This window comes from Tachysurus fulvidraco, chromosome 1, assembly GCF_022655615.1.
Source record: "Tachysurus fulvidraco isolate hzauxx_2018 chromosome 1, HZAU_PFXX_2.0, whole genome shotgun sequence".
Lineage (NCBI taxonomy): Eukaryota > Metazoa > Chordata > Actinopteri > Siluriformes > Bagridae > Tachysurus > Tachysurus fulvidraco.
The window spans coordinates 50376403-50401794 of NC_062518.1; the positions used below are offsets into that span (position 1 = coordinate 50376403).

General features: G+C 38.9%; 2 protein-coding genes, 1 non-coding gene and 1 pseudogene across 7 annotated transcripts in view; 2 read left to right on the forward strand and 2 right to left on the reverse strand.

Moving 5' to 3' along the window:
* LOC125141289 overlaps nt 1–2045 on the forward strand; it is a 72515-nt gene extending 70470 nt beyond the window's left edge. Inside the window, exons 5-6 of one of the 2 annotated variants that reach the window (XR_007140676.1) lie at nt 553–1257; nt 1296–2045. Coding sequence is in view for 1 of the 2 variants with exons in the window: in XM_047814279.1 (XP_047670235.1) it covers nt 553–660 (108 nt within the window). In the remaining variant the exon portion in view is untranslated. Of the gene's footprint in view, nt 1–552 lie in introns of both variants that reach the window. The other variant, XM_047814279.1, reaches the window with a different exon arrangement.
* LOC113636558 overlaps nt 1–15519 on the forward strand; it is an 86513-nt gene extending 70994 nt beyond the window's left edge. The window contains exons 1-6 of one of the 4 annotated variants that reach the window (XM_047814318.1): nt 6509–6615; nt 8243–8359; nt 13720–14016; nt 14119–14412; nt 14827–14963; nt 15296–15519. In XM_047814318.1, coding sequence (XP_047670274.1) covers nt 8296–8359; nt 13720–14016; nt 14119–14412; nt 14827–14963; nt 15296–15412 — 909 coding nt within the window. In that variant the 5' untranslated portion in view covers nt 6509–6615; nt 8243–8295 and the 3' untranslated portion in view covers nt 15413–15519. Of the gene's footprint in view, nt 1–6508; nt 6616–8242; nt 8360–13719; nt 14017–14118; nt 14413–14826; nt 14964–15295 lie in introns of those variants that run through there. The other 3 variants (XM_047814323.1, XM_047814330.1, XM_047814320.1) reach the window with 3 other exon arrangements.
* On the reverse strand, nt 2661–2817 carry LOC113636602. The gene has a single exon (XR_003439105.2). It is a non-coding gene; the product is annotated as a U1 spliceosomal RNA (small nuclear RNA).
* Nucleotides 15520–23482: 7963 nt separating the features above from the next.
* On the reverse strand, nt 23483–25181 carry LOC113636536 (annotated as a pseudogene).
* Between the last annotated feature and the right edge of the window lie 211 nt (nt 25182–25392).

Sequence of the window (25392 nt, forward strand, 5' to 3'; positions counted from 1 at the left end):
TTGACCACCCCATTTTCACTATATTTGATATAAAGCAAGCCTAAAAATGTATTTTATATTCCAAAATGTACCAAAAGCTACTAAATAGCACTGGTGAATGTTTGATTATATCAAGTTTTATCAACGCTGCAAACATTGGAACGATCTTTAGGAAAATGTTCCAAAATTCCTTTGGGGCTAATAATTTTGACCTCATATAAATTGTATAAATTGTTTTCTAATTTCTATGAAAAGCACTTTGAATGACCTCTGTGTATGAAATGTGCTATACAAATAAACTTGCCTTGCCTTGCCTTGCCTTGGTTGCTGCACTGATTGTGTTAATCCTGAACCTGTGGAAAAAATATCAGCAACCGAAGAGATGATGTAAGTAACAGAGACATACAGCACTGTGACATCAGAGATCACATGACTGTGTGCTGTAATAAACTCCACATCACCCTGATTAAACATCACTCAGTTACTACATGGACGATTTACAGCTAGTGATTAGTATTAATATATAATTTAATAATGTATATATACACATATTATTTCTTATATATTGTACAGAGGCCCAGGAATGGAGCAGGAGAACATCAGAGCTCTAATGGTGCAATAAATATGAACCTAATGGAGAACCAAAGAATGTTAAGACAGAGTGAGAATGAAAGTGACTGAGTAGTAACAGAGGGAAGAGACTTGTAAGTACATACAGCATGATGCTGGAACAATGAGAGATCAAAACTCAAATGGGAGCACAGGAATAAATGACATGTATCTGGATCTACAGCTTTCTCCGTCACTTTGTGCTTCACAACAACTGAAGAATATGACCTGACTACAGAATCTGCTCAGATCCTCACACAAGTTGTAAGTTCTAGAACTGACAACTGCAGCTCTCTTTTGGAATCAGACCCTGGTTTAGATGTTCACACCTCAGGCCTTCAAACGCATGGAATATAGTCTGTCCTTTGGGATCTGCTTCAGTCCTGGTTCCTCAGCAGTCGGATGTGTGTCCACCTTCCATACGAACAGAACCTTCTTCACAAGTGAACCTCCTCCAAGAACAGAATCTGTTCAGAAGGCATCAATATCACATGCATCTCTCTGCACTGACAGTTATTATTTCCAGATGCTATGTTTAATGATAGTCAGAAGAACTGCAGTACTGATTTGCAGTGATACTTCATTATAAGGGGATGAGTGCCAAACCACAGCAGCAACAGAACTAAATGCCCCCCTTCAGCATGACAGAAACACCAGACTCCATGTCATGTGTGGAGAACAAACTGATGGTCAACTCATCCGACCAGATCACAGATATACACGTCTATGTAGACCAGTGTGTGGATTTTATTTGTTTTCTATTTTCTGTGTTGGGACAAGAGCTGTGTTTTAACTCATGACTGACCTGCACAGCAAGCCAAAATGGAGAAGGGAATAATATTGGAGAAGTTGCTTTAAATAAGGACATTCGCTAAATAAAATGACTTTAAATGTCTGCTGTAAAACAGCGAAAAAATTTCATTGAATCATGTTTACAGTTAAAGTGCTGCTGCTGTACACCAAGACACACCACTGGATGTATGTTACATTAATATTAGAGAGTATGTAAGACCTAAAATACTGACATTCACCCGAGGTACCATTACACCTGGGCCAGTACACCTGCAAACACTAACTCAGTAATACAGGTGGAAAAAATTGCCAGTTCAGTTCTATAATGGATATAAAAAAGTCTACACACGCCCTTGCTGCTGAAGTACCTACGCTGCACTTGCCTTGTCTCCACAGAGATGTTTGCAACATCTCCACTCGCTGTGTAAGGCATCACAACCAATCGAGACCTTGTTTGACCCTGGTTAAATGGCACAATCCCTAACCTCAGACTGGCCTGTAGAAAAGTTTACTTTTCTATGAAATCTTAAGGGATAAATTTCAGAGAACTCTGAGCATCACTAGGTCTAAGAATTAGTGTCGATCAGGAGTCTTATGGCTTGTGAATAGAAGCATTCTCCTTGATGTTATTCCCTACATTTTGTAAAGCAGATTTTTTATCTGGTTGAATGTAGTCTTCTAATAATTATTAAATGCCTTGAAATTGGTTTTGTTCCTGATCAAGATGCAGCTCATCCTCTTTTTAAAAGGCCAATTTTTTATCTAAATTTAGACCTAATTCAAACTGCTCTTTTATTTAAAAATAAAAGTGAAAACAACAGAAAACTACAAAGTGTCTTAAATGAAAATAAGAGATTGTAAGAAAACAGTCGTGTTTGAGCCTTCTGAAGCTTGTAGAACTCTAAATCTGAAATTTGGTGACTTTCTGGGTGTCTTAATTAATAGTGCTCTTAAATTTGACAAACAGATTAGTTCTTTTGTCAAATCTAGTTATTTTTATTTCTTTTTAAGTGACGTGACATACGGCTAAGTACGGTGACCCATACTTAGAATTTGTTCTCTGCATTTGACCCATCCAAAGTGCACACACACAGCAGTGAACACACACCCGGAGCAATGGGCAGCCATTTATGCTGCAGCGCCCGGGGAGCAGTTGGGGGGGTTCGGTGCCTTGCTCAAGGGCACCTCAGTCGTGGCCAGCCCGAGGCTCGAACCCACAACCTTAGGATTACGAGTCAGACCCGCTAACCATTAGGCCATGACTTGCTCCAAGAACAAAACAGGGGAGAGCACGAACGCAGGCCCCCACTTTCAGAAATTGTGCAGTCGAGATTCCCGCATTTGGGGAATTTGCAAAGGTCAGCACAGCCTGAGTGCAATGGCCGAGCCTCGCTTTGGGCAAACCACCTCCTTGATCATGGTATTGCCCTTGAGTCTTGTCTGAAGTGATTCAATCCTGTATTTATTCAAGGCTTGACTCCTGTAATCCTGATTAAGGGAGGAGAAGGTGGATTTTACATCACAAAAAACTGCCCTTCTTATAGAGGTGTGTAGACTGTGAATAGCGAGGTCCGTGTCCGGTCACAGCTCATTATCAGATATCAGATAACAGTCGAGAGTATTAGAACAGCAAGACAAATCCTTTGGGTTTTGCTATACTTGAAGTCTGAACAAAACATAACTATCTGAGAAAAGACCAGAGTTTCAGCTAACATTTCCTGATAATTACATCTAGATGGATAATAGCAATGTAGTGATCACAGATTTCACCAGCAACACATAACTTCCTTATTGTACAGTTATTGTGAATGGAAATTAATTTTTATACGTTTTTGAAACATAAACTGTATTATATTGGAAGTTCATTTCACCACCTCGGCACCAGATTCAAGCTGTAATCCTTAAACTCTGTACTTCACAATCAAAGCTCATGGCTTTACATCTCACATCAGTAGGAGATGTGTTTATAACACACTATGATAAATGTGAATCATTCATGTCTTTCCAATGTGTCAGATAAGTAACAGCAGGGCATGTTCATGTTTTGTTTTTTATGCAGAACAAACTGTAATACTGACAGATTTTACCAGATAATGTGAGGAAGTGTGAGATATGAAACCTGGTAATGTAATGTGTGTGTGTCTGAAGTGATTAATACAAACCAAATTAGCGAGATAACGTAAATCTGAGGTGATTATTGGTACAAACCAAGTTAGTGAGGTAACGTAAATATGAAGCGATACAAACCAAGTTAGTGAGGTAACGTAAATCTGAGGCGATTATTGATACAAACCAAGTTAGTGAGGTAACGTAAACCTGAGGCGATTATTAATACAAACCAAGTTATATTTGGTATTATACAAACCAACACATATTTCAAATGTCGGATATTACAATTGTTATACCTGTTATACCTGTTACTGTAAACATCAGTAATTTTTTAAACTTTATTTCTTTTGTGTGTGTGTGTATATGTGCAAGATGATTCAGTTCTCCCAGTGGGAGGAGTTTATTTTAACACCGATCTGTGTGTTGATTAGTTTCACTGTGACATCTGTGCATTTTTATTTGTATTTTATCTCTGTTTCAGGGAAAGTTTTCTGGTGTTAGAGTTTTAATTTGTGTTGTTGAACTGTCACACTGTCACTGAGAAGAACTAAATTATTTCTGTTCAGGAAAATATTTGTGCATTTCTGAGTTTTTTTTTTTTTTTTTTTTAAATATGTGATTTTACATTTATTCTGATTGTACCAATCAGTTTCTGCTTTTCAATATATTTTTATTGTTACGTCCCGCGGGTAGCTCGCGTGTCTAGGGGTTTTGGGACCTAACATAAGAGAGAAGAGCATAACCCGGACCCTGCCACAGCACCACATCAACACGTTCTGAATTCAAAAGTTTTATTTAAACATCTGTAGATAACAGGAAGAAAACAAGAAACTAATCAGTTCAAATTCAACGGAAGAAGGGAACAAAATCTCAGAAGGGGGCAACGCCAAAATAACAAACAAAAGTTCACTGCCTGGGGAGTTGAAATCTTGATAATCTAGAACACAAAAGTAAAATAAATAACAGATACCTGAACTCACTCCCTAACTAACACAACACAGGAGAAAACAAGGACTCACAAAATAAAGTGGCACCCACCTCCCTACTGTTCCCAAAACTACACAAAATAACAAAAGAACCAGTCACTGATCACGATATCACTGGATAATAAACACAACATAGAGTTCAATACGCCAGCTGGGCAGAACACGGATCATGCTCTTGGAGAAAAGGAAAGGGGGGGTCTCCAACTGAGCCTTCTGCTCTGCTTTTAAACTCCTTCCCTTCCGGTTGGTAAACAGTTGCAGCTGGGAGGAAGCAATTAGGTGACCTGAAAGAAGACAGTAGGAGGAGCCACAGGAGAGCAGGAGACAACACAACAGCAACCACAAGACAAGACAAAATATACGTCTTTGGACGTAACAATATATATATATATATATATATATATATATATATATATATATATATATATATATATATATATACGTATATGTATATACTAATATAAGAGCTTTGATATATTAATAATAATATAGCAACAATGCATTTTTAATAAGAGAGTGAAAGGCACAGAGCAAATCAAAACAGGTCAGCGTTGGGGTCTCGCTTGTTCAAGTAAATCCCACAAAAGGGGCTCACGTCCACCAGAATAATGCGGATTTGTTCTGCAAAGTCATGTGTATTTCCAAAGGAGAAGATTAGCCACTTGTGCCAAACACATCTTCAAAGTTGATACATGTGGTGATGACCACAGAATAAGTATACATTTCTTTGTCAAATAAGTAATGAAACTTAACAAAGAGTGTGAATCAGTAGAGAAATCTAATGATGTTTTGGCCAGCATCTTCTGAACCATATCATATGCCTCATGCCAAAAAAGTTGAATGTGCTTACAGTCCCAAGATAAATGCATTAAAGTTCCTATTTCAGATTTACATTTAAAACACAGCTTAGATACATTAGTACATTTTATGGAGATGTAATGGGGTAAGATATGTCCTGTATATGAATTTAATGTTTTGCTCATGCACAGAGCTGGAGGTTGATTTATGAAAAACCTCCTAACATATAGAGAGCCATTCGTCATCAGTAAGTGGTTGGCCCATGTCCCTTTCCCAGACCTTTCTCAAAGGATTTAATGGTGAGTAGGTTTCTGATAACTGAGGGTACAGATAAGAACCCTTTAGTGCCCCGTCAGAAGTCGACTATTTTCAATACCAGAGTTCCCAGTGAATTTTCCTGTCTCATTTCGGATGGAATAAAATGATGTAGTTGGAGAAATTTGAAAAAAAAAAAAAAAATCAGTTTTAGGAATTTGGTAATCCATTCTGAGTGGTTCAAAAGATTTAAAAACCTTGCCTGTAAATAAACTGCCTAAATTAGATACACCTTTTTCTGAAGGCTGATATTGTGAGTCTTGCCATTTAAGTGTGATTAGTTCTTAGAAAATAAATCCTTTAAAGCTGTATGAGAGGTCCCCCCAGTAGCTGAATATGTCCACATCGGTAATGTGAAAGGGACATTTAACAGTTTGTGGGGTATTTAAAATCATGCCTTAGGATTTCCCTGAATTTACTTTATATCCAGTAAACTGACTAAACTGATTTATTGTCCCCCACATCGGGTATGGATAATTGTGGTTGCTTTAAGTAAAGAACAACATATGCATGAATGCGCATGCGCAGATAGACACCGCCCTCACGTCAGTACCGGAAGTGAGGGTTAAACCATCACAATACGCATAGGGGAAAGTTTGCCCCTTGCGTCCGGGTAAACACGTCAAATCAGATAAAATCACAATAAATACTAATATTACTGCTGCTACAGTAGCGCTAGCTTTCTGCATTAGCCACATGCTAACAGTAGCGCATCTGGAGCGCAAGTATTCATGGGATATGTAGTTTTCACACAGTGACCGAACTACAATCAGCGATAATACAAGTGACCAATGTATAAAACACACATTTCAAATGTCGGATATTACAATTGTTATATTAGTTATTAGAAGGATCCAATATGTGAATAAAATCTGTATTACTTAAATAAACAGAGTTCACTTCCGGTATTGGTGTGACAGTGCCCCCCAAACACACACACGTCACTTCCTTCTTCCTGAAGTAGAGGATCTGTGAGAAAGTTTTATACGGACCACAATAGAGTTAATAGAGTTATAAACTTCACACGGTGAGTTTATTACAGATATTATCATACAGAAACATGAGTTTATGTGTTAATACAGAGCTGCACTTTTACTAAACTCCTTATGTTTGTGTAAAAAGACAGTTCAGTTAAACGTGTAGAAATATCGGGCTGTTATTGTATTTATAATTAAATACATTATAGTTAATTGTTTATAATATCAATAAAACATTTATTTACTAGAGAAAATATCCTTCATGTAGAGAGTTTGTGTAATCTAAACAACGTAATGACGTCACTCGGTTTACAGCGTTAGTTATGTGGTGATAAAATGTGTTGTTTTTTAACATCACAAACTTTTGTTGTCATTATTATTATTATTATTACTATTAGTAGTAGTAGTATTTCTCATTAAGAAATTGTGTGTGTGTGTGTGTCTGTGTCTGCCTTTCTTCGTGTATGTGTGTGTGTGTGTGTGTGTGTGTGTGTGTGTGTGTGTGTGTGTGTGTGTGTGTGTGGTGCAGTACAGTACAAACTGATCATCAGTGTCAGGGCCCTAACACAGGTTTGTGTGTGTGTGTGTGTGTGTGTGTGTAAGATACCAAACATGTCTAAAACTTTGTTCATGTCTAAATGTCTAAAACATTGTTCAAAGTTACAATGAAAAAGTTTCAAAGGTTTTTTATGTGCAAAAAACAGGGAAGAAAGTGCTAGCTGAAGTGTCTCATGAAGAAATAGGTCTATAACCATCATTTGAAGATATCCAGTGACTCAGCTGTCCGGACCTCTAGTGGAAGTTCATTTCACCACCTTGGTGCCAGAACAGAGAAGAGTCTTGTAGTAAACTTGCCCCTTATGCTGAGAGATGGTGGGACCAGTGGAGAGCAGTGCTGGTAGATCTGAGGGTGTGAGGTGCAGTGTGAGGAGTGATGAGCCAGTGGAGGAATTGCAGCAGTGGGGTGGTATGTGAGATTGTAGGCAGGTTGAAAACAAGCATTTTGGATCATTTGCAGAGGACGAATTGTGTTCATATGTGGAGCTGCCAGCAGTGTGTTGCAGTAATCCAGTCTAGAAATGACAAGAGACTAAACAAGTACCTGAGCAGTCTGTGTGGACAAAAATGGCCGAATACTTCTAATGTTGTAGACAAGAAACCGACATGAGCGAGTCACATTAGCAACATGAGAGGAAAAGGACAGTTGAGTGTCCATGGTTGCCCCAAGGTTGCGAGCTGTGGCTGAAGGGGAGATCAGATCGTTGTGCAGGGATATAGCAAGATCATGACCTGTGTGTGTGTGTTTGTGTGTGTGTGTTTAGGTATGGTATGATATCAAACAGTACTAGACACTTGTTTTACAATGCGTTAGAGAGATACAAACTGATCATCAGTGTCAGAGCCCTATCACAGGTGTGTGTCTGTGTGTCTCTGTCTGTGTGTGTGTGTGTGTGTGTGTGTGTGTGTGTGTGTGTGTTTGGCTGTCTGTGTTTCTCTGTCTGTCTGTGTGTGTTTGTGTGTGTGTGTGTGTGTGTGTGTGTGTGTGTGTGTGTGTGTGTGTGTGTGTGTGTGAGGGTTCTGTCTTTACATGTTGTTTTTATTTCTTATGCTTTTCCATTTAAGTTACTGTGTTTAGGTACCTGATTATTTCCTCACCATTTCTCACTTGTGCTTCAGGTATTGATGTGTGCAGTGTTTCAGGTGATGGTGTGTACCAGCTACAGGTGAAGATGTGTACCAGCTGCAGTGTTCCTCATCACCTCCTTCACTTCCTCATCCTCATGTTCATCACAGGTGAGTGTGATCTCAGTGTCACTGCTCACACTGGACTCAGTTAGTCCCTCTGACAGTCTTGCACACGTCTATTAAACAGGGTTTAGGATTCATTTCATTCATTTCATTTCCATATGCAAATACAGGACAAATATCAGCAGCGTATTGGTCAGCAGGGGAAAGGGGGCAGAGCATGTCAGGATGGAGCCTTTTCAAGTCAAGTCAAGAAGCTTTTATTGTCATTACAACCAGATATAGCTTTTATAGTACACAGTGACATGAGACAACATTTCTCTCTAGGATCATGGTGTTACATAAAACAAAGACAGAGCTAAGGACTTAGTAAGTAAGTCGTAGCCACATAAAGTGCAACACAATGGAGGACAAGACAATACACAAACACACTAAACAGAAACAGCGCCAATGTAAGTACTGTATGTTCAGACAATATTGTGTGTGCAGAAATACTGGAATGAACACATTGTTATAGCAGCAGGTCCCTGAGATATTGTAAAGTATTTTGCAAAACAGCAAACGAGTGAAATGTAAAACAGAATGTGCAAAAAGTGTGTAAAAACAGCCCAAATGCTTCAGTACCTTTTTCCAGATGGCAGGAGGGTGAAGAGTATGTGTGAGGTCCACAATGCTGTTGGCTTTGCTGATGCAGCGTGTGGTGTTAGTGTCCATGATAGATGGAAGAGAGACTCCAATGATCTTCTCAGCTGTCCTCACTATCTGCTGCAGGGTCTTGCGATCAGACATGGTGCAGTTCCCAAACTAGACAGTGATGCAGCTGCTCAGGATGCTCTCAGTGGTCCCTCTGTAAAATTTAATCAGGATGGGGGGAGGGGGGAGATGTGCCTTTCTCAGCCTTCATAAGAAGTAGAGACACTGCTGGGCTTTTTTGGTGATGGAGCTGGTGTTGAGTATTGAGTGAACAGGTGAAGACAATCTCTACAGATGATACGGCGATGTCCAGTGGAGAGTGGTCACTCTGTGCTCTCCTGAAGTCAACAACCAGCTCTTTATTCAGAGACAGGTTGTTGGCTCAACACCAGTAGTTAGCTGTTGCACTTGATCTCTGTATGCTGACTCATCATTCTTGTTGATGAGACCGTCGTGTCATCTGTGTCATATGGTTCAATCTGTGCATTGCTACACAGTCATTCAGCAAGGTGAACAGCAGTGGACTGTGCTGTATCGTGGTGCTGTAGATGCTGTTCCCGATCAGGACTGACTGAGGTCTCCCAGTCAGGAAGTCCAGGATCCAGTTGTAGATGGAGGTGTTCAGTCCCAGCAGGCTCAGCTTCCCAATCAGGTGCTGAGGGATGATTGTATTGAATGCTGAACTAAAGTCTATGAACAGCATTCGTAGGTAAGTGTCTTTATTGTCTAGGTGGGTGAGGGCTAAATGGAGGGCTGTGGCAATGTCATTGTCCGTGCAGCGGTTTGGATAATACGCAAACTGTAGGGGGTCCAGTGAGGGTGGTAACTGGGTCTTGACGTGCCTCATGATGAGCGTCTCACAGCACTTCATAATGATGGGTGTGAGTGCGATGAGACGATCTTCATTGAGGCACGACACTGTAGACTTCTTTGGAACAGGGACGATTGTGGTTGTCTCTGCTTTCCGGGAAGTGGCAGGGCATGTGCATGCTTTGCTTCTCTGATAGCTCGGGACTGTTTGGCCCCTGCTGTTCTTAGGGCCACCCTATCCCCAGTTCTAGATCTCTTGTCTTCAGCAGATATGCCGTGATGCCGTGTACTCCTCCAAGTTGACGGAGTCACTGTTGGTTGCAGCCTCCCTGAAGATGTTTCAGTCAGTGCACTCAAAGCAGTCCTGAAAGCAGGGGTAGATCCTGCTGGCCAGGTTTTCACCTGCTTCAGAACCGGTTTAGAGTCTGTCGAGTAGTCTGTATGCTGGAATTAGCATAACAGAGATGTGGTCTGAGTAGCTGAGGTGGGGACGGGGCTCTGCAGGACAGGGAATGGGGCTCTGCATGATACGCACCAGGAATGTTTGTGTAATCAAGATCCAGCGTGTTTTCACCTCGTTGCAAAGTCCATATACTGATGGAATTTAGGGGGCACTGACTTGAGATTTGCATGATTGAAATCCCCGGCGATGATAAACAGTCCATCGGGGTGAACATTCTGTAGATCGCTAATAGCCCCATAGAGTTCACATAGCGCCTTTTTAGAATTAGTGCTGGGGGAATGTGTACAGATAATAAAACTGATAATAAAAACCGTGGTGAATAAAATGGCCTGCATCTAACAGTCACAAATTCCACTGGTGATGAGCAGTAACTTGAAACAAGCACAGAGTTCCTACACCATTCTGTGTTGATGTAAACACACACACCACCACCACGAGTCTTACCACACAGAGCTGCATTTCTGTCAGAATGAGGTGAGCCCGTCTAGCTGAATTGCGGCATCAGGAACTCTGTCGCTGAGCCAGATCTCTGTGAAAACAAAGATGCAGCAGTTTCTAAACTCTCACCATGTAGAGTGTTCGAGTTGGATGTAATTCCAGTGTATTCTCCAGGGCTAGGATTTGTTTTTTTAAGCCTAGCACGGACACTTGTCCGCTTACCGCATTTCTGCTTTCTCAAGCAATGCTTTCGGTGTCCCTTCTCCTGGTCTCCGGTATCAGGCGACGCCAAGGACTGGAGGCCTGGTCTCTCCGCAGCAAGCCAAGGTCACAAAGCCTTTCCAATACATCATTGTGCAGGTTGGTTGTTGCACATCTTCTGTATTGTACTACCTTCTGCCGGTTGTATACATGAACACCAGAGACAGCAGTGTTCATGTACTAGCAATAGTTTGGCTAAAAAACATAAATAGCACCATATTGTATCCCGAGAGGCCGTTGGGTGCTACTGCTGCGCCGCCATCTTGGTGTGTTAGTTTATAGTTAATACTCTAGATTTGTCGATGAGGCTGAAAATGTCAGAACATTGCGGTTCCTCCTGTTTTGTTGCTCCACAATGTTCTGTTAAAGAGCATCCTCTTCACAAACTCCTAATAAACGGGCAACAAAACAGAAAAACTGGAGCTGATCATGTTGGGGGGGAAAACAGTGAAATTCTTCCTTAATTTCATCAAACATTTGTACAATGACAGTAAAATAATTCTATTATATGTTACATCCCGTGCATAGCTCGCGTGTCTAGGGGTTTTAAGACCGAACATATGAGAAGAGAGAAGAGCATAACCCGGACCCTGCCACAGCACCACATCAACAACGTTCCATATTGAATTTGAAAGGTTTATTTGAGCATCTGGATATAACAGGAAGAAAAAAAAACTAATCAGTTCAAGTTCAACTGAGTAAGGGAACAAAATCTCAGAAGGGGGCAATGCCAAAATAACAAACAAAAGTTCACTGCCTGGGAAGTGGAAATCTAGAACACAAAAGTAAAATAAATAACAGGTACCTGAACTCACTCCCTAACTAACACAAAACAGGAGAAAACAAGGATTCACAAAATAAAGTGGCACCCACCTCCCTACCGTTCCCGAAATTACACATGATAACAAAAGAACAATCAGAACCAAAGCCACTGATCACATTGGATACTAAGCACAACATGGAATTCAATACACCGTGCAGGGCAGAACACGGATCATTGGAGAAAAAGGTCTCCCCGACTGAGCCTTCTGCTCTGCTTTTAAACTCCTTTCCCTCCGGTTGGTAAACAGTTGCAGCTGGGAGGAAGCAATTAGGTGACCTGAGAGAAGACAGTGGGAGGAGCCACAGGAGAGCAGGAGACAACACAACAGCAACCACAAGACAAGACAAAATATACGTCTTTGGACGTAACAAAGAGCAGAACCTGAATTTCTTTGCTAAAATATAGTGTTGTGCTGCTTCAGAATTGGAAAAGTGTTCATAAACTTGTTATTAATGAAGAACCTCAGAATTTAACTGTAAGCCTGTTAAATTCTTGCTTGCAAAGTAACTGAAATATGTAATTTATATAGCTTTAATAAACCTAACCATCTCACCCTAAATCTGCAAGAACAATCTAGCTAGCTGAGGCTAGATAACTGGGTCATGTTCCTACTGAGGACATATTTAACCAGCTTAGATGTAACTATCTAACGTTGTTCAGATAACAGTTATAACAGTTATAGGGTCTGTTTGTGCAGCACAAGGACTTTCAGTGCTATGACATTTACAGTATTTGGCAGAAGCCCTTATCCATGGCAATGTCTTTAATGTTGTACTCATAAACAATGAGTCTTGAGGTTGTGATCTTTAGGAGGTCTGTATGCCTTTGTGTTCTGTTGAATATAAACACTGGGAGTTCCTCACAGATTTGTTTGTGCCTGATCAATGCAGGTTAGAGCAGCACTTACAATCATTCTGCTGTCAGGATGCTGAGCCTCTGGAATTTCTATAGTTATACTGTTTGACAGTGTTAGTTTAGCTGCAGGAAGGATTTATACATAAATATACTTCCAAGATGGTCCTGGTGTGGTCGGCTGCCATCACAACTGCTCTGACTATGCTTTGTTCATTTTTGTTTATTTTTTCCATTTCTTTTACTTCTTTCTCTTTTCACCACGGACACTGTGACAGACAAACACTTATTACTATTGGTTTAAAATTCACTCACCTGTCACTGTTTTTAAACCGGAACTCGTTCTGGTTGTGTGAGATCTTGTGGAGTAACAAAGAATGCAACTGAAGTGATATCTGTGAGGGGAAACAAGTCGGCATCAGGAACCTGCTGATGGTACATCAGGCTCCTCTCCCTGGCAGCCTGTAAGACGATGTCTAGTCTCGGGTAAATGAGCTTGAAGACATCAGGGCCAGGGTTAAATTCCAGAGGAACATTCAACTGCAACCTCCTCTGTTTCACTCAGATAAGGATGAACCCAGCAGTACCAGTAGTGTAATGGTTCAATGGCCCAATTTTTTGTTCAACAGTAAAATTCCTAATTTTACCTCTTCTCACTGGAAGAAACCATAAACAATTAAGAATGCATGTTTCTTTCATGTCATGGCCATGCAATGAATAAACATGGTTATAATGAAAAAACAGCCCTGATATGTAAATAAGGAAGAAATAATTAGATCTAAAGCTACACAAAAACTAACAATGCATAAAAGCCAGTGTTATTAGTCATCTTTAACATTTCCAAGACTGTAATAAAAGGTTAAAAAAAATCCAGTTCACTTTTTTTATATTAAAAATCAATACTTTTGTGCGTATTTTTATGCAAATTTGTGACCTCACTAATTAATTAGTAAATAAATATTTATTCGTTTTGATTAGAACTGAGGTTGATTAACAGATTTGTTTCATTTAATCATATGTACATGTATAGATTTATATTTTCTTCTGTTTATCTGCTTTTTCTTTCAGTTCCTGTATCAGCTGTCATTACTGTAGAGGTGGAGTTTAATCAGGCTGCTGCTCTGCCCTGTGAACGGAATTGTTCTCATCAAGTTACATGGACTCCGTTCTATAACCGAACCTATATAGTGGCTCAGTGTGATCAGACATCCTGCTGGTCAGCAGAAGGATTTAACATCTCCCATGATCAGTATCTGAAGGGAGATCTGACCCTCACCATCCCTGTAGCTGATTACAGTAAGAGGAACATATACACGTGTCAGTGTGATGGCAAAGACGTTAATGATGTGCGTCTCAGCATCAAGTGTAAGTGTGTTTACTGCTCTATAGTTTATAAACTCTCACTGATTTAGGTTTAATGTGTAATAATTACAACCAGTTAAAATGTCTGGTGTTTTTTCTCCTCAGCCATCAGATCACCAGTTCAGATGAATCCTGGTGAAGATCTACAGCTGAATTTACACATATCAGACCAAGTGGAGGTGACCATTGAACACAGAAATTCAACAGATCCACGTGGTGTACAGATCTGCAGTGTGTATAAAAGCTCACTAGACTGTACAGCTGAATACACACAGAGAACATCACTCACTAACACACTTCTTACACTGAGAGGAGTAAAGTGGACTGATGATGGAGTTTACATCATCAGAGACACGGAGTATAACGAGAACCTTCATATTTACTCAGTAACAGTAAGAGGTACGTATTCAGTGTGATTTGTGTCGGTGTGTAAAATTCAACAGTCTGATATTGGTCAGAAATCATCATGAACATTCAGTTAATATAATAAAATAAAACTTAAAGTTGCTCTGAAACTTGACCATATGAGAACCTGTCATTAAATTCTACATTTTTTACACACAGGTTTGTTTACTAGTAAATAAATTCTCCTGCAGATGATTTACAAATAAATAAAAGTTTAAAACAAACACTGTAAATGAGGCCCAGTGGGTGTGTTATTGGTGTTCAGTTAATCACACTCACTGGCACATGGTGTGTGTTAAGTCACAAATAAACTCTGTGTGTGTGTGTGTGTGTGTGTGTGTTTGTGTGTGTGTGTGTGTGTGTGTGTGTGTGTGTGTGTGTGTGTGTGTGTGTGTGTGTGGAGTACAGATCAGAACAAAGATCAGGAGTGTGCTCTACCAGTGTGGGCGATTGTCCTGATGGTGGTGTTGGTGCTTCTGGTTGCTGCACTGATTGGAATAATCCTGTACCTGAGGAAAAAATATCACAGCAACCGAAGACATGATGTAAGTAACAGACATGAAGCGCTGTGACATCAGAGATCACATGACTCTGTGCTGTAATAAACTCCACATCACCCTGATTAGACATCACTCAGTTACTACATGGACACTTCCACAGAACAAATATAATGATCACCTACTGTATAATAACTAAATAAATGTCTTCCAGTCTCACACTGACAACTAAACCCTCTATAGGTTCTTTATAAATAAAGACTGAATTTATCTTCAGTTTTATTCATCAGCATTTTAGGTGTAAGGTGTTTGAAGTGTATTAGTATTGATATATAATGTAATAATGCATATATACATATTATTTCTTCTATATTGTACAGAGGCCCAGGAATGGAACAGGAGAACATCAGAGCTCTAATGGTGCAATAAAATTGAGTGAACTATCAGAGAACCAAGGAATGTTAAGACCGGGTGAGAATGAAAGTGACTGTGAGTAGTAACTGAGGGAAGAGACTTGTAACTACATACAGCATGATGCTGGAACAATTAGAGATCAAAACTTAAATGGGAGCACAGGAATAAATAACATGTATCTGGATCTACAGCTTTCTCCGTCCCTTTGTGCTTCACAGCAAATGAAGAATATGACCTGACTACAGAATCTGCTCCAATACTCAAACCTAGACCTGACTACTCCAGTTTTTTTTTGCAATCAGACCCTGGTTTAGATGTCCACACCTACACACCACATCAGGCCTTCAAACTCATGGAATATAGTCTGTCCTTCTCTGGGATCTGCTTCGGTCCTGGTTCCTCAGCAGTGTGATGTGTCCACTGTGGGAAATAATTTTAAGTCGTCCTTTTGTGACATTTGTCCCATTGTTTAAGGTGCCCATTTGATTCAAGGAATGAGTCAAGAAGGAATGCCAAGCTTTAGAGGTGAACTCATTCCTATGATAACGAGGAGGTCTGAGAAAACTGTTATGTTAATGGGATTAAGGGTGGGTGAAAGTCCAGGATCTGGTGTGGGGCTGTTACATCCTCACATGCTTTGATTGTCACCGGAGGGTTTAGTCTCTATCTGATGGGACTACCCGCTATAATGTGTACATTTACAATGAATTTAAACTTAGCTAGACTTGATGACTGCAGCACTCGTGCCAGTACACTGTGACTTGAAGACTCGTGTTCATCGAGTGTCTCTACAATAATGACTACTGCACAAGGAAATCCAAGTCTCCTGGTCTTCTCTGGAAAAAGTTTACAACAAGACCTTTCATACGAACAGAACCTTCTTCACAAGTGAACCTCCTCCAAGAACAGAATCTGTTCAGAAGGCATCAATATCACATGTATCTCTCTGCACTGACAGTTATTATTTCCAGGTGCTATGTTTAATGATAGTAAGAAGAACTGCAGTACTGATTTGCAGTGATACTTCATTGTAAGCTGATGAGTGGAGCCAAACCACAGCAGCAACAGAACTAAATGCCCCCCTTCAGCATGACAGAGACACCAGACTCCATGTCATGTGTGGAGAACAAACTGATGGTCAACTCATCCGACCAGATCACAGATATACACTTCTATGTAGACCAGTGTGTGGATTTTATTTGTTTTCTATTTTCTGTGTTGGGACAAGAGCTGTTTTTTAACTCATGACTGACCTGGACAGCAAACCAAAATGATGGTTGGAGAAGGGAATCTTGGAGAAGTTGCTTTATATAAGGACATTTTCTAAATAAAATGACTTTAAATGTCTGCTGTAAAACAGCGAAAAAATGTAATTGAATCATGTTTACAGTTAAAGTGCTGCTGCTGTACACCAAGACACACCACTGCATGTATCTTACATTAATATTAGAGAGTCTGTAAGACCTAAAAAACTGACATTCACTGGAGGTACCATTACACCTGGGCCAGTACACCTGCAAACACTAACTCAGTAATACAGGTGGAAAAAATTGCCAGTTCAGTTCTATAATGGATATAAAAAAGTCTACACACACCCTTGCTGCTGAAGTACCTACGCTGCACTTGCCTTGTCTCCACAGAGATGTTTGCAACATCTTCACTCACTGTGTAAGGCATCACAACCAATCGAGACCTTGTTTGACCCTGGTTAAATGGCACAATCTCTAACCTCAGGCTGGCCTGTAGAAAAGTTAAATTTTCTATGAAATCTTAAGGTATTCATTTCAGAGAACTCTGAGCATCACTATGTCTAAGAATTAGTGTTGTTCAGGTGTCTAATGGCTTGTGAATAGAAGCATTCTCCTTGATGTTATTCCCTACATTTTGTAAAGAAAATGTTAAATGTAGTCTTCTAATAATTATTAAATGCCTTGAAATTGGTTTTGTTCCTGATCGTCTGTCTAAATCTGAAATTTGGTGACTTTCTGGGTGTCTTAATTAATAGTGCTCTTAAATTTGACAAATAGTTTAGTTCTTTTGTCAAATCTAGTTATTTTTATATCTTTTTATTGAGTCTTGTCTGAAGTGATTCATTCCAGTATTTATTCAAGGCTTGACTCCTGTAGTTCTTATTAAGGGAGGAAAAGGTGGATTTTACATCACAAAAATAAAAACTGCCCTTTTTATAGGGGTGTGTAGACTTTTATATGCATTGTATTTATACAGTCGATAGTATTAGAACAGCAAGACGAATCCTTTGGGTTTTGCTAAACTTGAAGTCTAAACAAAACATAACTATCTGAGAGAAGACCAGAGTTTCAGCTTACATTTCCTGATAATTACATCTAGATGGACAATAGCAATGTAGATTTCACCAACAACACATAACTGCCTTGTTGTACAGTTACTGTGAATGGAAATGAATTTTTATGTGTATATGTGTAAAATGTGTATATTTTTATATATTTTTATATCATATGTATATATGATGTTTGTATGATGTTTTTCAGTTCTTTTTTCTTGTTCAGTCTTCAACAGTTGCTCTGAAGTCTGATTCTCATATTCACAAATGATGAGAATATAAAAATGTATGAATGTAAAATATCTTGTCAGACTTTATTTTAGTCACTTTATCCCCATTTGTCCCCATCAGATTTGGACAATCATCCGTTGTAACACCTGCCACTTTGTCCAGTTACAGTCCATGCATGTACCTGCTTTAGGGATGCATTAACACATCCCTCCCTACAGTCGCTGTGCATCAGTCAGGTTTCTCTGTGTGTTTTTGTCATGTAGTGGAGATTCAAGCTGTAATCCTTAACCTCTGTACTTCACAATCAAAGCTCATGGCTTTACATCTCACATCAGTAGGAGATGTGTTTATAACACACTATGATAAATGTTAATCATTCATGTCTTTCCAATTGAACACTGTGTTAGATGAGTGACAGCACGCCATTAGTTCTGTTAGTAAGGTAAGTTAGTGAGGCAACGTAAATCTGAGGCTATAAATTTATGCAGATTTATGCAAATTAATGCCCAATACATCTTTATCTAATAAATGTTTACTCTGATTTGTCCTTAGATAGTCACTCACATTGTGTTTAGTGGACATAAAAAAGAGGTCATGTGCATTGATTACTAATTCTATAGACATAGTTTGCTTTATAAATGAAACATTTTAAGAAAATATCAGCAATAATTGTTGATTCTGTGTGGAGGCAAAATGTCAATATTCTCCTATATGTTCACTGTTTTATAGACAGCTTATAGAATGATCATTTTATAGATATTTTCCCTTTCCTACTCATATAAACTCAAATGTTATCGATCAAATTGTTCATTTGAATTCAAAGCTTCAAAATATTAGATTTTTATTCAGATAAAACTGAAGAGAATCTTTAGCAATAGTCTTACCTGATGTAACAAGGACCATTATAAATAATTCCTGCTAATTGCTGTCAGTCTTAGATGAATGTTAATTTGAACACAAGATGAATAACATTAGGTTATATTTTCTGGATATAACAATCATCACATTAATATTACTATATATTTATTAATGAGTTGTCTATGTTCATAGTTCTCTTCATGCACTTTTACCCTTGTATAATACAGGACATGTCAGCATTCAGAAGACTCCAGTTGGGAAACGTCACGTCCGTAAAGCCAATAATAGTCGGTGAAATTGTCTTTATGTGCAAATATAACGTAGCTATACACCGAGTCCACATATTATGTACAATATGAAGGTTTTAATCCCTTGTACACTATAACTGTACTCTAACCTGCTGTGACACGCTGCTCTGACCAAAAAGATATTACACCTGAAGTCATTTATACTGACGTACGTGTCCCTCAGTGACACTTGTTTGGGGATTGTGTAGAAAACCTTCCACACTATTATTACCTAACTGGGTTAGTATTGAAAACACAAGATCAACTATCAGAGTCGGTCTTACCTTGAACGCAGGTGACCTTCCAAGTCCCTCGGTCCTCTTCAAGTTCTTCTACCTAATCTATTGTTTGTATATTTAGATGAAGGAGTCAGACTTAGACCTTCTTGTCTTTTCAGGATCCTCACAATGGGAGGCCTTGTTTTTATTAAACGCAGTGTAATACAGATAAATGTGTGTAATATATGTAAAGTCAAAATACAAATAAAATCTGCTTCAAATAATCAAACAATTCTAGTGTAAGTAGAAGAGAATAAAATAAACCAAGAAACAGTCTCCAAGTTAAAAACCAAAAGTTATGTGTCACATACACGTACATACAGGGTACGACATGCAGTGACATGCTTTTTACATCTGTCCGGTATATAAGCATAAAAAAAGAACACAATTTAGGATAAAAAAATAAACCAAAAGGGGATAAATAAATAAAAAAGTATGAACTGTATAAAAAACTATATAAAATATGAAAATATAAGTGAAAATAATGTATATAGATAAATATACATATATAAATAATTAGTTCTTTAATTTTAGTTCTTTGTTTTTTATACTGCTGACACAAAACCTTGTGATTTCACATCAAGCTTTCAATGTTACTCTCTATCTTGACATTTAAACATGCTACTGAACATTACATCATTTCTTGAGCAGACAAACAATTACGTAAGTTCGTATAAAAGGTAAAGAAAACTTATAACAATTCTATAATCTTCTTTCAGCAAGATGATGGGTCTTTATCCAACTGTCTAGGTACAGTGTCTGTTCCTCCTGTTGTTGTATCAGCTTCCTTCTGGATCTCTTCTTCACAGGATTAATTAGATACATTCACTTTCTTTATTTCATACAACAGTGTCCCCATTTCCTTTAGTTTATTTTCCATAACTTCCTTCTTCCTTGCTTTGTGTCTTTGTTGTCTTTTATTTGTTTTCTCTCGTTTTGCTGCATTAATGTCACTTTGTCTCTTTATTGTATTGGATGAGATTGTCACATAAGGATAACCAGATGTTGGTGGTATGGCAGTTACTCCACTCTTAACATTTCTATCAACATACCGTGAGGGCTAAAATGAAATTACAGCAAAAACGACCAAATGTGTACAGTGTGAGTTCTACACGAGAGAAATAAAAGACAAAATCCAGATCCAAGTTAATGTCATCATTTCATAGGTAACACTGACTATAGATTTTTACACTCCAAACTCTTTCAAGATGATTTTGGAACCTTTTCCAGCCCAATGAGCAAAAACAACTCTTTTTCTGAAGGCCTCAGAAATCTCCCTATATATATATTGAGGAGAGCTGTGTTATGACTCAAATGATCGGCATTTCGGAGTTCCCTCTACGGAAGCTTAAAATGGCCGATCATTTGAGTCATAGCACAGCACTCCTCAATGAGCCGGTCGATTTGACACCTCATTCATGGGTCTAGGACAAAAGCTGTGGGACAAGTTACGGCACAATAACAAGAATGTTGCTTTGCAAGCACCATTAATAATGTGGCGTAGAACAGAATGACGGACTGATGCTGTAATTCTACGGCGTGTTTCGGATTGGTTTTCAGATTGGTCACAAGGATCTTAGCCAATAAGTGTGTAGGAGGAGCAGGAGGAAGAGGGATAATGACCAATAACACACATTTGATTTGTGTATAATTATAATGTCAGTTTATAAATAGAGCAGCCACTAGGTGGGTGTTACTCATTCTCTTACAGTTCACCATGACAGCTAATGTCATTTCGATGACAGTTCGGAGAATAATGCAGCGATATCAGGCTAGAGGAAAGGGGATATCACCCGACCAAACTGGGTGGCAGCTTCCACCCGTCTGCAACTGCAGGAAGACTGTAAGGGAAGCACTGGAGAAGCTGCTTTCCAATGTGGTGAAGCAGGCGTGGAAGCGGCACAGCCGGCAGCGGCGACTCATATTAATAATAATAATAATAATAATAATAATAATAATAATAATAATAATAATAATAATAATAAATTCATATTTAAGTTAACCCAAAAGCAGATGATGTTCTTATGAATAAAAAAATGTTTAATGATGAATATGAGAAAAGTTTACGACTTTAGTTTTTATTTACTAATATTTATATGTAGATTTGTTTCTATGGTAAATAACATAGATCATGGTGTATTTTGTACCACACCACACAATTTTTAGATGAGAAAAATATAAAAAATGTTGAAATGTAATGTGACGTGTTTCTTATTACCCAGGTGTGTCCTGTTAGATTGATCATTTAAATAATAAATAGTTCTGAACATCTAAACTCGGTTTTAGTTTCCAGTTTTACTTGTGAAGACTGAATGTGTTATTAAAAAGGAAAAACCAGCATGAAGATCAGAGAGCTGTCTATGGGAGAAAAGCCTCTGTACTGTAGCAACACTGTTATCATGGGGTGTAAAATCTCTTACATTTACCACTGTATAATCATTCCCAATGTGACATTTGATTTGAAGCTCTAGTGCAGAGACATTATTGGTGATAACTAACCGGAAGTAAACATTACACTAACTACTTTTATTTTTACTTTTCTTTTTTAAATTTTCTTATGTAATGAGAAGTTTCAAGTGCCTGTGTTCAAGAGAGAGAGAGAAAGAGAGAGAGAGAGAGCACAAAGTAAAATTACACAAGACATCTGTATGATTAATGGCTGTTATTTATTGGATCAGTGCAGGTTTACCTTCACTGTTCAGCTTTATGACTGGATTGAATTCAGCTTCACTTGTAGAAATGAAAGATTCTAGATGTTAGTAAAATATTGTGTGGAAATAATGAATGATTCTGAATGATTTGGAGAGATTGGAGAGATTGGAGGGCGAAAGGTCTAGATTGTCTGAGTGTCGATTTTTGATTGAATAGATTATTTGATTTGTAAATATTCCAAAAAACAATTACTCCCAATGTCGTATTTCTGGACCAAGTGGGAAAATGGTGCCAAGTTGTTATTAAGGAGGATGTGTTGAAGTTGTGTGATGCCCTTATCTACCCATGTGCGTAAGTTGAATGGCTTCTTATTAACTATAAAATCTGGGTTATTCCAGATCGGGGTGTATTTAGATGGTGCAAGAGGGGTGTTTGTGATTTGATGACATTTCCCCCAGGCTGTCAGAGCTGTGGCTATTGTTGGTGATTTAAAACAGTGGTCCTTTTTGATTGTCTGACTATAGAAAGGTAATTCTGAAATGTTAATCTCTTTACAAATTGACTGTTCAACATCTAGCCATGGGTTAGGATGAATCCATTTGTATATGTTTTGGAGCTGATTGGCCAAAAAGTAGTGGTAGAAATGTGGTGCTTCCAGTCCTCCTTGTGTTTTTGGTTTCTGTAGTTTAGTCAATTTAATTCTTGGGGTCTTATTTTTCCAATAGAATTTAGTGAGGATTGAATTTAGTGATTTACACCAGGTGAAGGTGGGTAGTGCTGGAGTCATTGTAAATATATAGTTTAATTTAGGGACTATAGTCATTTTAATTACTGATATTCTGCCCATAATGGATAGTAGTAAATTCATCCAGCGATGAAGGTCATCATTTATTGTTTAAGTAATGGAGTAAAGTCCAAACAGCTCTGACAGCCTGGGGGGGGGGGGGGGGGGATGCTTAATTAATGCCTAAGTATGTGATATAGTTAGTGCACAAAGGAATGAGCCAATGACTGATGATGATTTGCTTTTACATATCTTCTTTATTTTCTTTTGAGGCACGGTGGCTTAGTGGGTAGCACGTTCGCCTCACACCTCCAGGGCCAGGGTTCGATTCCTGCCTCCGCCTTTTGTGTGCAGAGTTTGCATGTTCTCCCCATGCCTCGGGGTTTCCTCCGGGTACTCCGGTTTATTCCCCGGTCCAAAGACATGCATGGTAGGTTGATTGGCATCTCTGGAAAATTGTCCGTAGTGTGTGAGTGAATGAGAGTGTGTGTGTGTGCCCTGCGATGGGTTGGCACTCCGTCCAGGGTGTATCCTGCCTTGATGCCCAATGATGCCTGAGATAGGCACAGGCTCCCCGTGACCCGAGGTAGTTCGGATAAGCGGTAGAAAATAAGTGAGTGACAGTGAGTGAGTGTAAGATCAGTTTAATGCAGAATTGATTAAATAATGCCTGTATGTGGCAGGTAAAGAGTCCTAAGTGCAGGTAGAGGATTATTATCATAATTTGCCTTGTGTTCTCCTGTATTTCATCATGTCTCCTCTCCTTGGTGTTTGGTCATTTTTCTTGGTAACATGGCAATTTACAGCAAAATCCTTGCTTTCTGCTCAATATTTTGCACATTTCCAATTTCAGTAAATATATAAATGTGTATATACATTTATGGCTGCCGTTTTAAATTATCATTCATTATCATAAATTTCCCTTAGTTCACATGTACATCAGATGCTTAGATGTTAAATATATTTAATTTTCTTTATTTTAAATTTACTGGTTTAGATACAGTAAATGGATTTATTTAGATACAGAGGTGCATTTAAAGAACTTATACAGGTTGTTAACATCACATATTCCAACAAAATACACTTCCATGTGAAGTCCCCTGTGGGTTTCCTTTATCCAAAATCTACCTCTTTCTATATTCACCCATTTTTCTAAGCACATTTAGAGAACACACCACTACTTTCGTAAAGATGCTGGATCATTTTCATGAAGGATAATGATGGTGGAATGAAGGAGGCACCAGAAGAAGTTTTGGAAGCGCTTATGTTATCACTGTATTTGCAGTTGAATCTATTTGCCAGAAGATGGCACTAAGTTACACGATGTTATAAAAGTTGGGTTGTACAGTGTACAGTCTGCCACACACCATGAAAGCGTTCGGCACTTTGTTCTTCTGGATGTTGGTCTCCCAGCTTCTGATCACTCTCATGTTTTCAGGATCCAGCTGTGAGATAATGATGAGCCTCCACGAGCCTTTTCTGTGCTGTAAATGGCCCACAGTCCCTTGGCACCCACAGCCAGGTCGATGTCAGTGTAGCCACCCCAGGAATAAGGATACTGGCCATGAAATCCTGGGTGTGGCAGCTCTCTCCAGGCCACGATGTTCTCAGCAGCAACGTCATAACGCAGTAACGTGGGGCTCTGTCTGCGTGGGTAGTAAAGCGATCCGTGGTGGCCCTCGTGCTCCCCCGGTGCCCCGGTGCTCCCCATCGACTCTGGTAAAAGCAGGTTCTTGGTGGGGTAGTCACGGGCAAGCTGCTCCAGGTTTTCATAGGCGTACAGTTCTCATACTTCACTGCTCACAGTGTCGATGCACCACACCATGTCTGGCCCATACAGAGCTCCTGGAGACTCTGGGTCCTGGAACCACATTCTGTATTTTCCTGTGGTGCTGTTGGCCTTCTGATGGGTCTCAGGCTCACCGACAGAAACAAGTTCCCTACAGCCTTTTATACATAGAATAAACAAAACAGATTATTATCATAAAAATCAAGTTGTTTGTAGGCACATTTCAAATTTCATGTCAATTCATGTCAAATGTAATTGTTTTTTAATGGCTGGTTGCTAATTTATAGATTTAAAGCCATGTTTATATTTAACAATCTTCAAAAATGAAGCTGTCAGACCTGCATTGTCCTGAAAGTTCTCCTGGACTTTGGGAGGAACTGGAACTTCAGACATGGTGATTAAAGCAGATCTGATATATGACAGAAAATAAATATCAAACATATTTAATTGCAAATTTTTTTACTCCTTACAATTTCACTTAGATTTTAAAGACATGTTTATGGAAGGGGTCTCCAGTGTCAGTGCTTTGGAATGGTCAGAATGAAGTGTTTAAAATTGAGGGCAAATGACACAAAAAGGAGACATTTAGTGTATTATTTTTTGTTTTTGTTTTGTGTCTGTGTGTGTGTGTGTGTGTGTGTGTGTGTGTGTGTGTGTGTGTGTGTATGTGTGTGTGTGTGTGTCTTAGTTCACATGTACATCAGATGCTTAAATGTTTTTCAAATGAAAATGTTTTATTTATTTCTAAATCTATATATTTGTCTTTATTTATTTATTAATATTTCTAATGCATATATTTAATATTCTTTAATTTACGACCCCATTTCCCTTGGTATATTTTTAATTTGAATGACTTTGTGCTGCTAAAACCCTATATTGAAT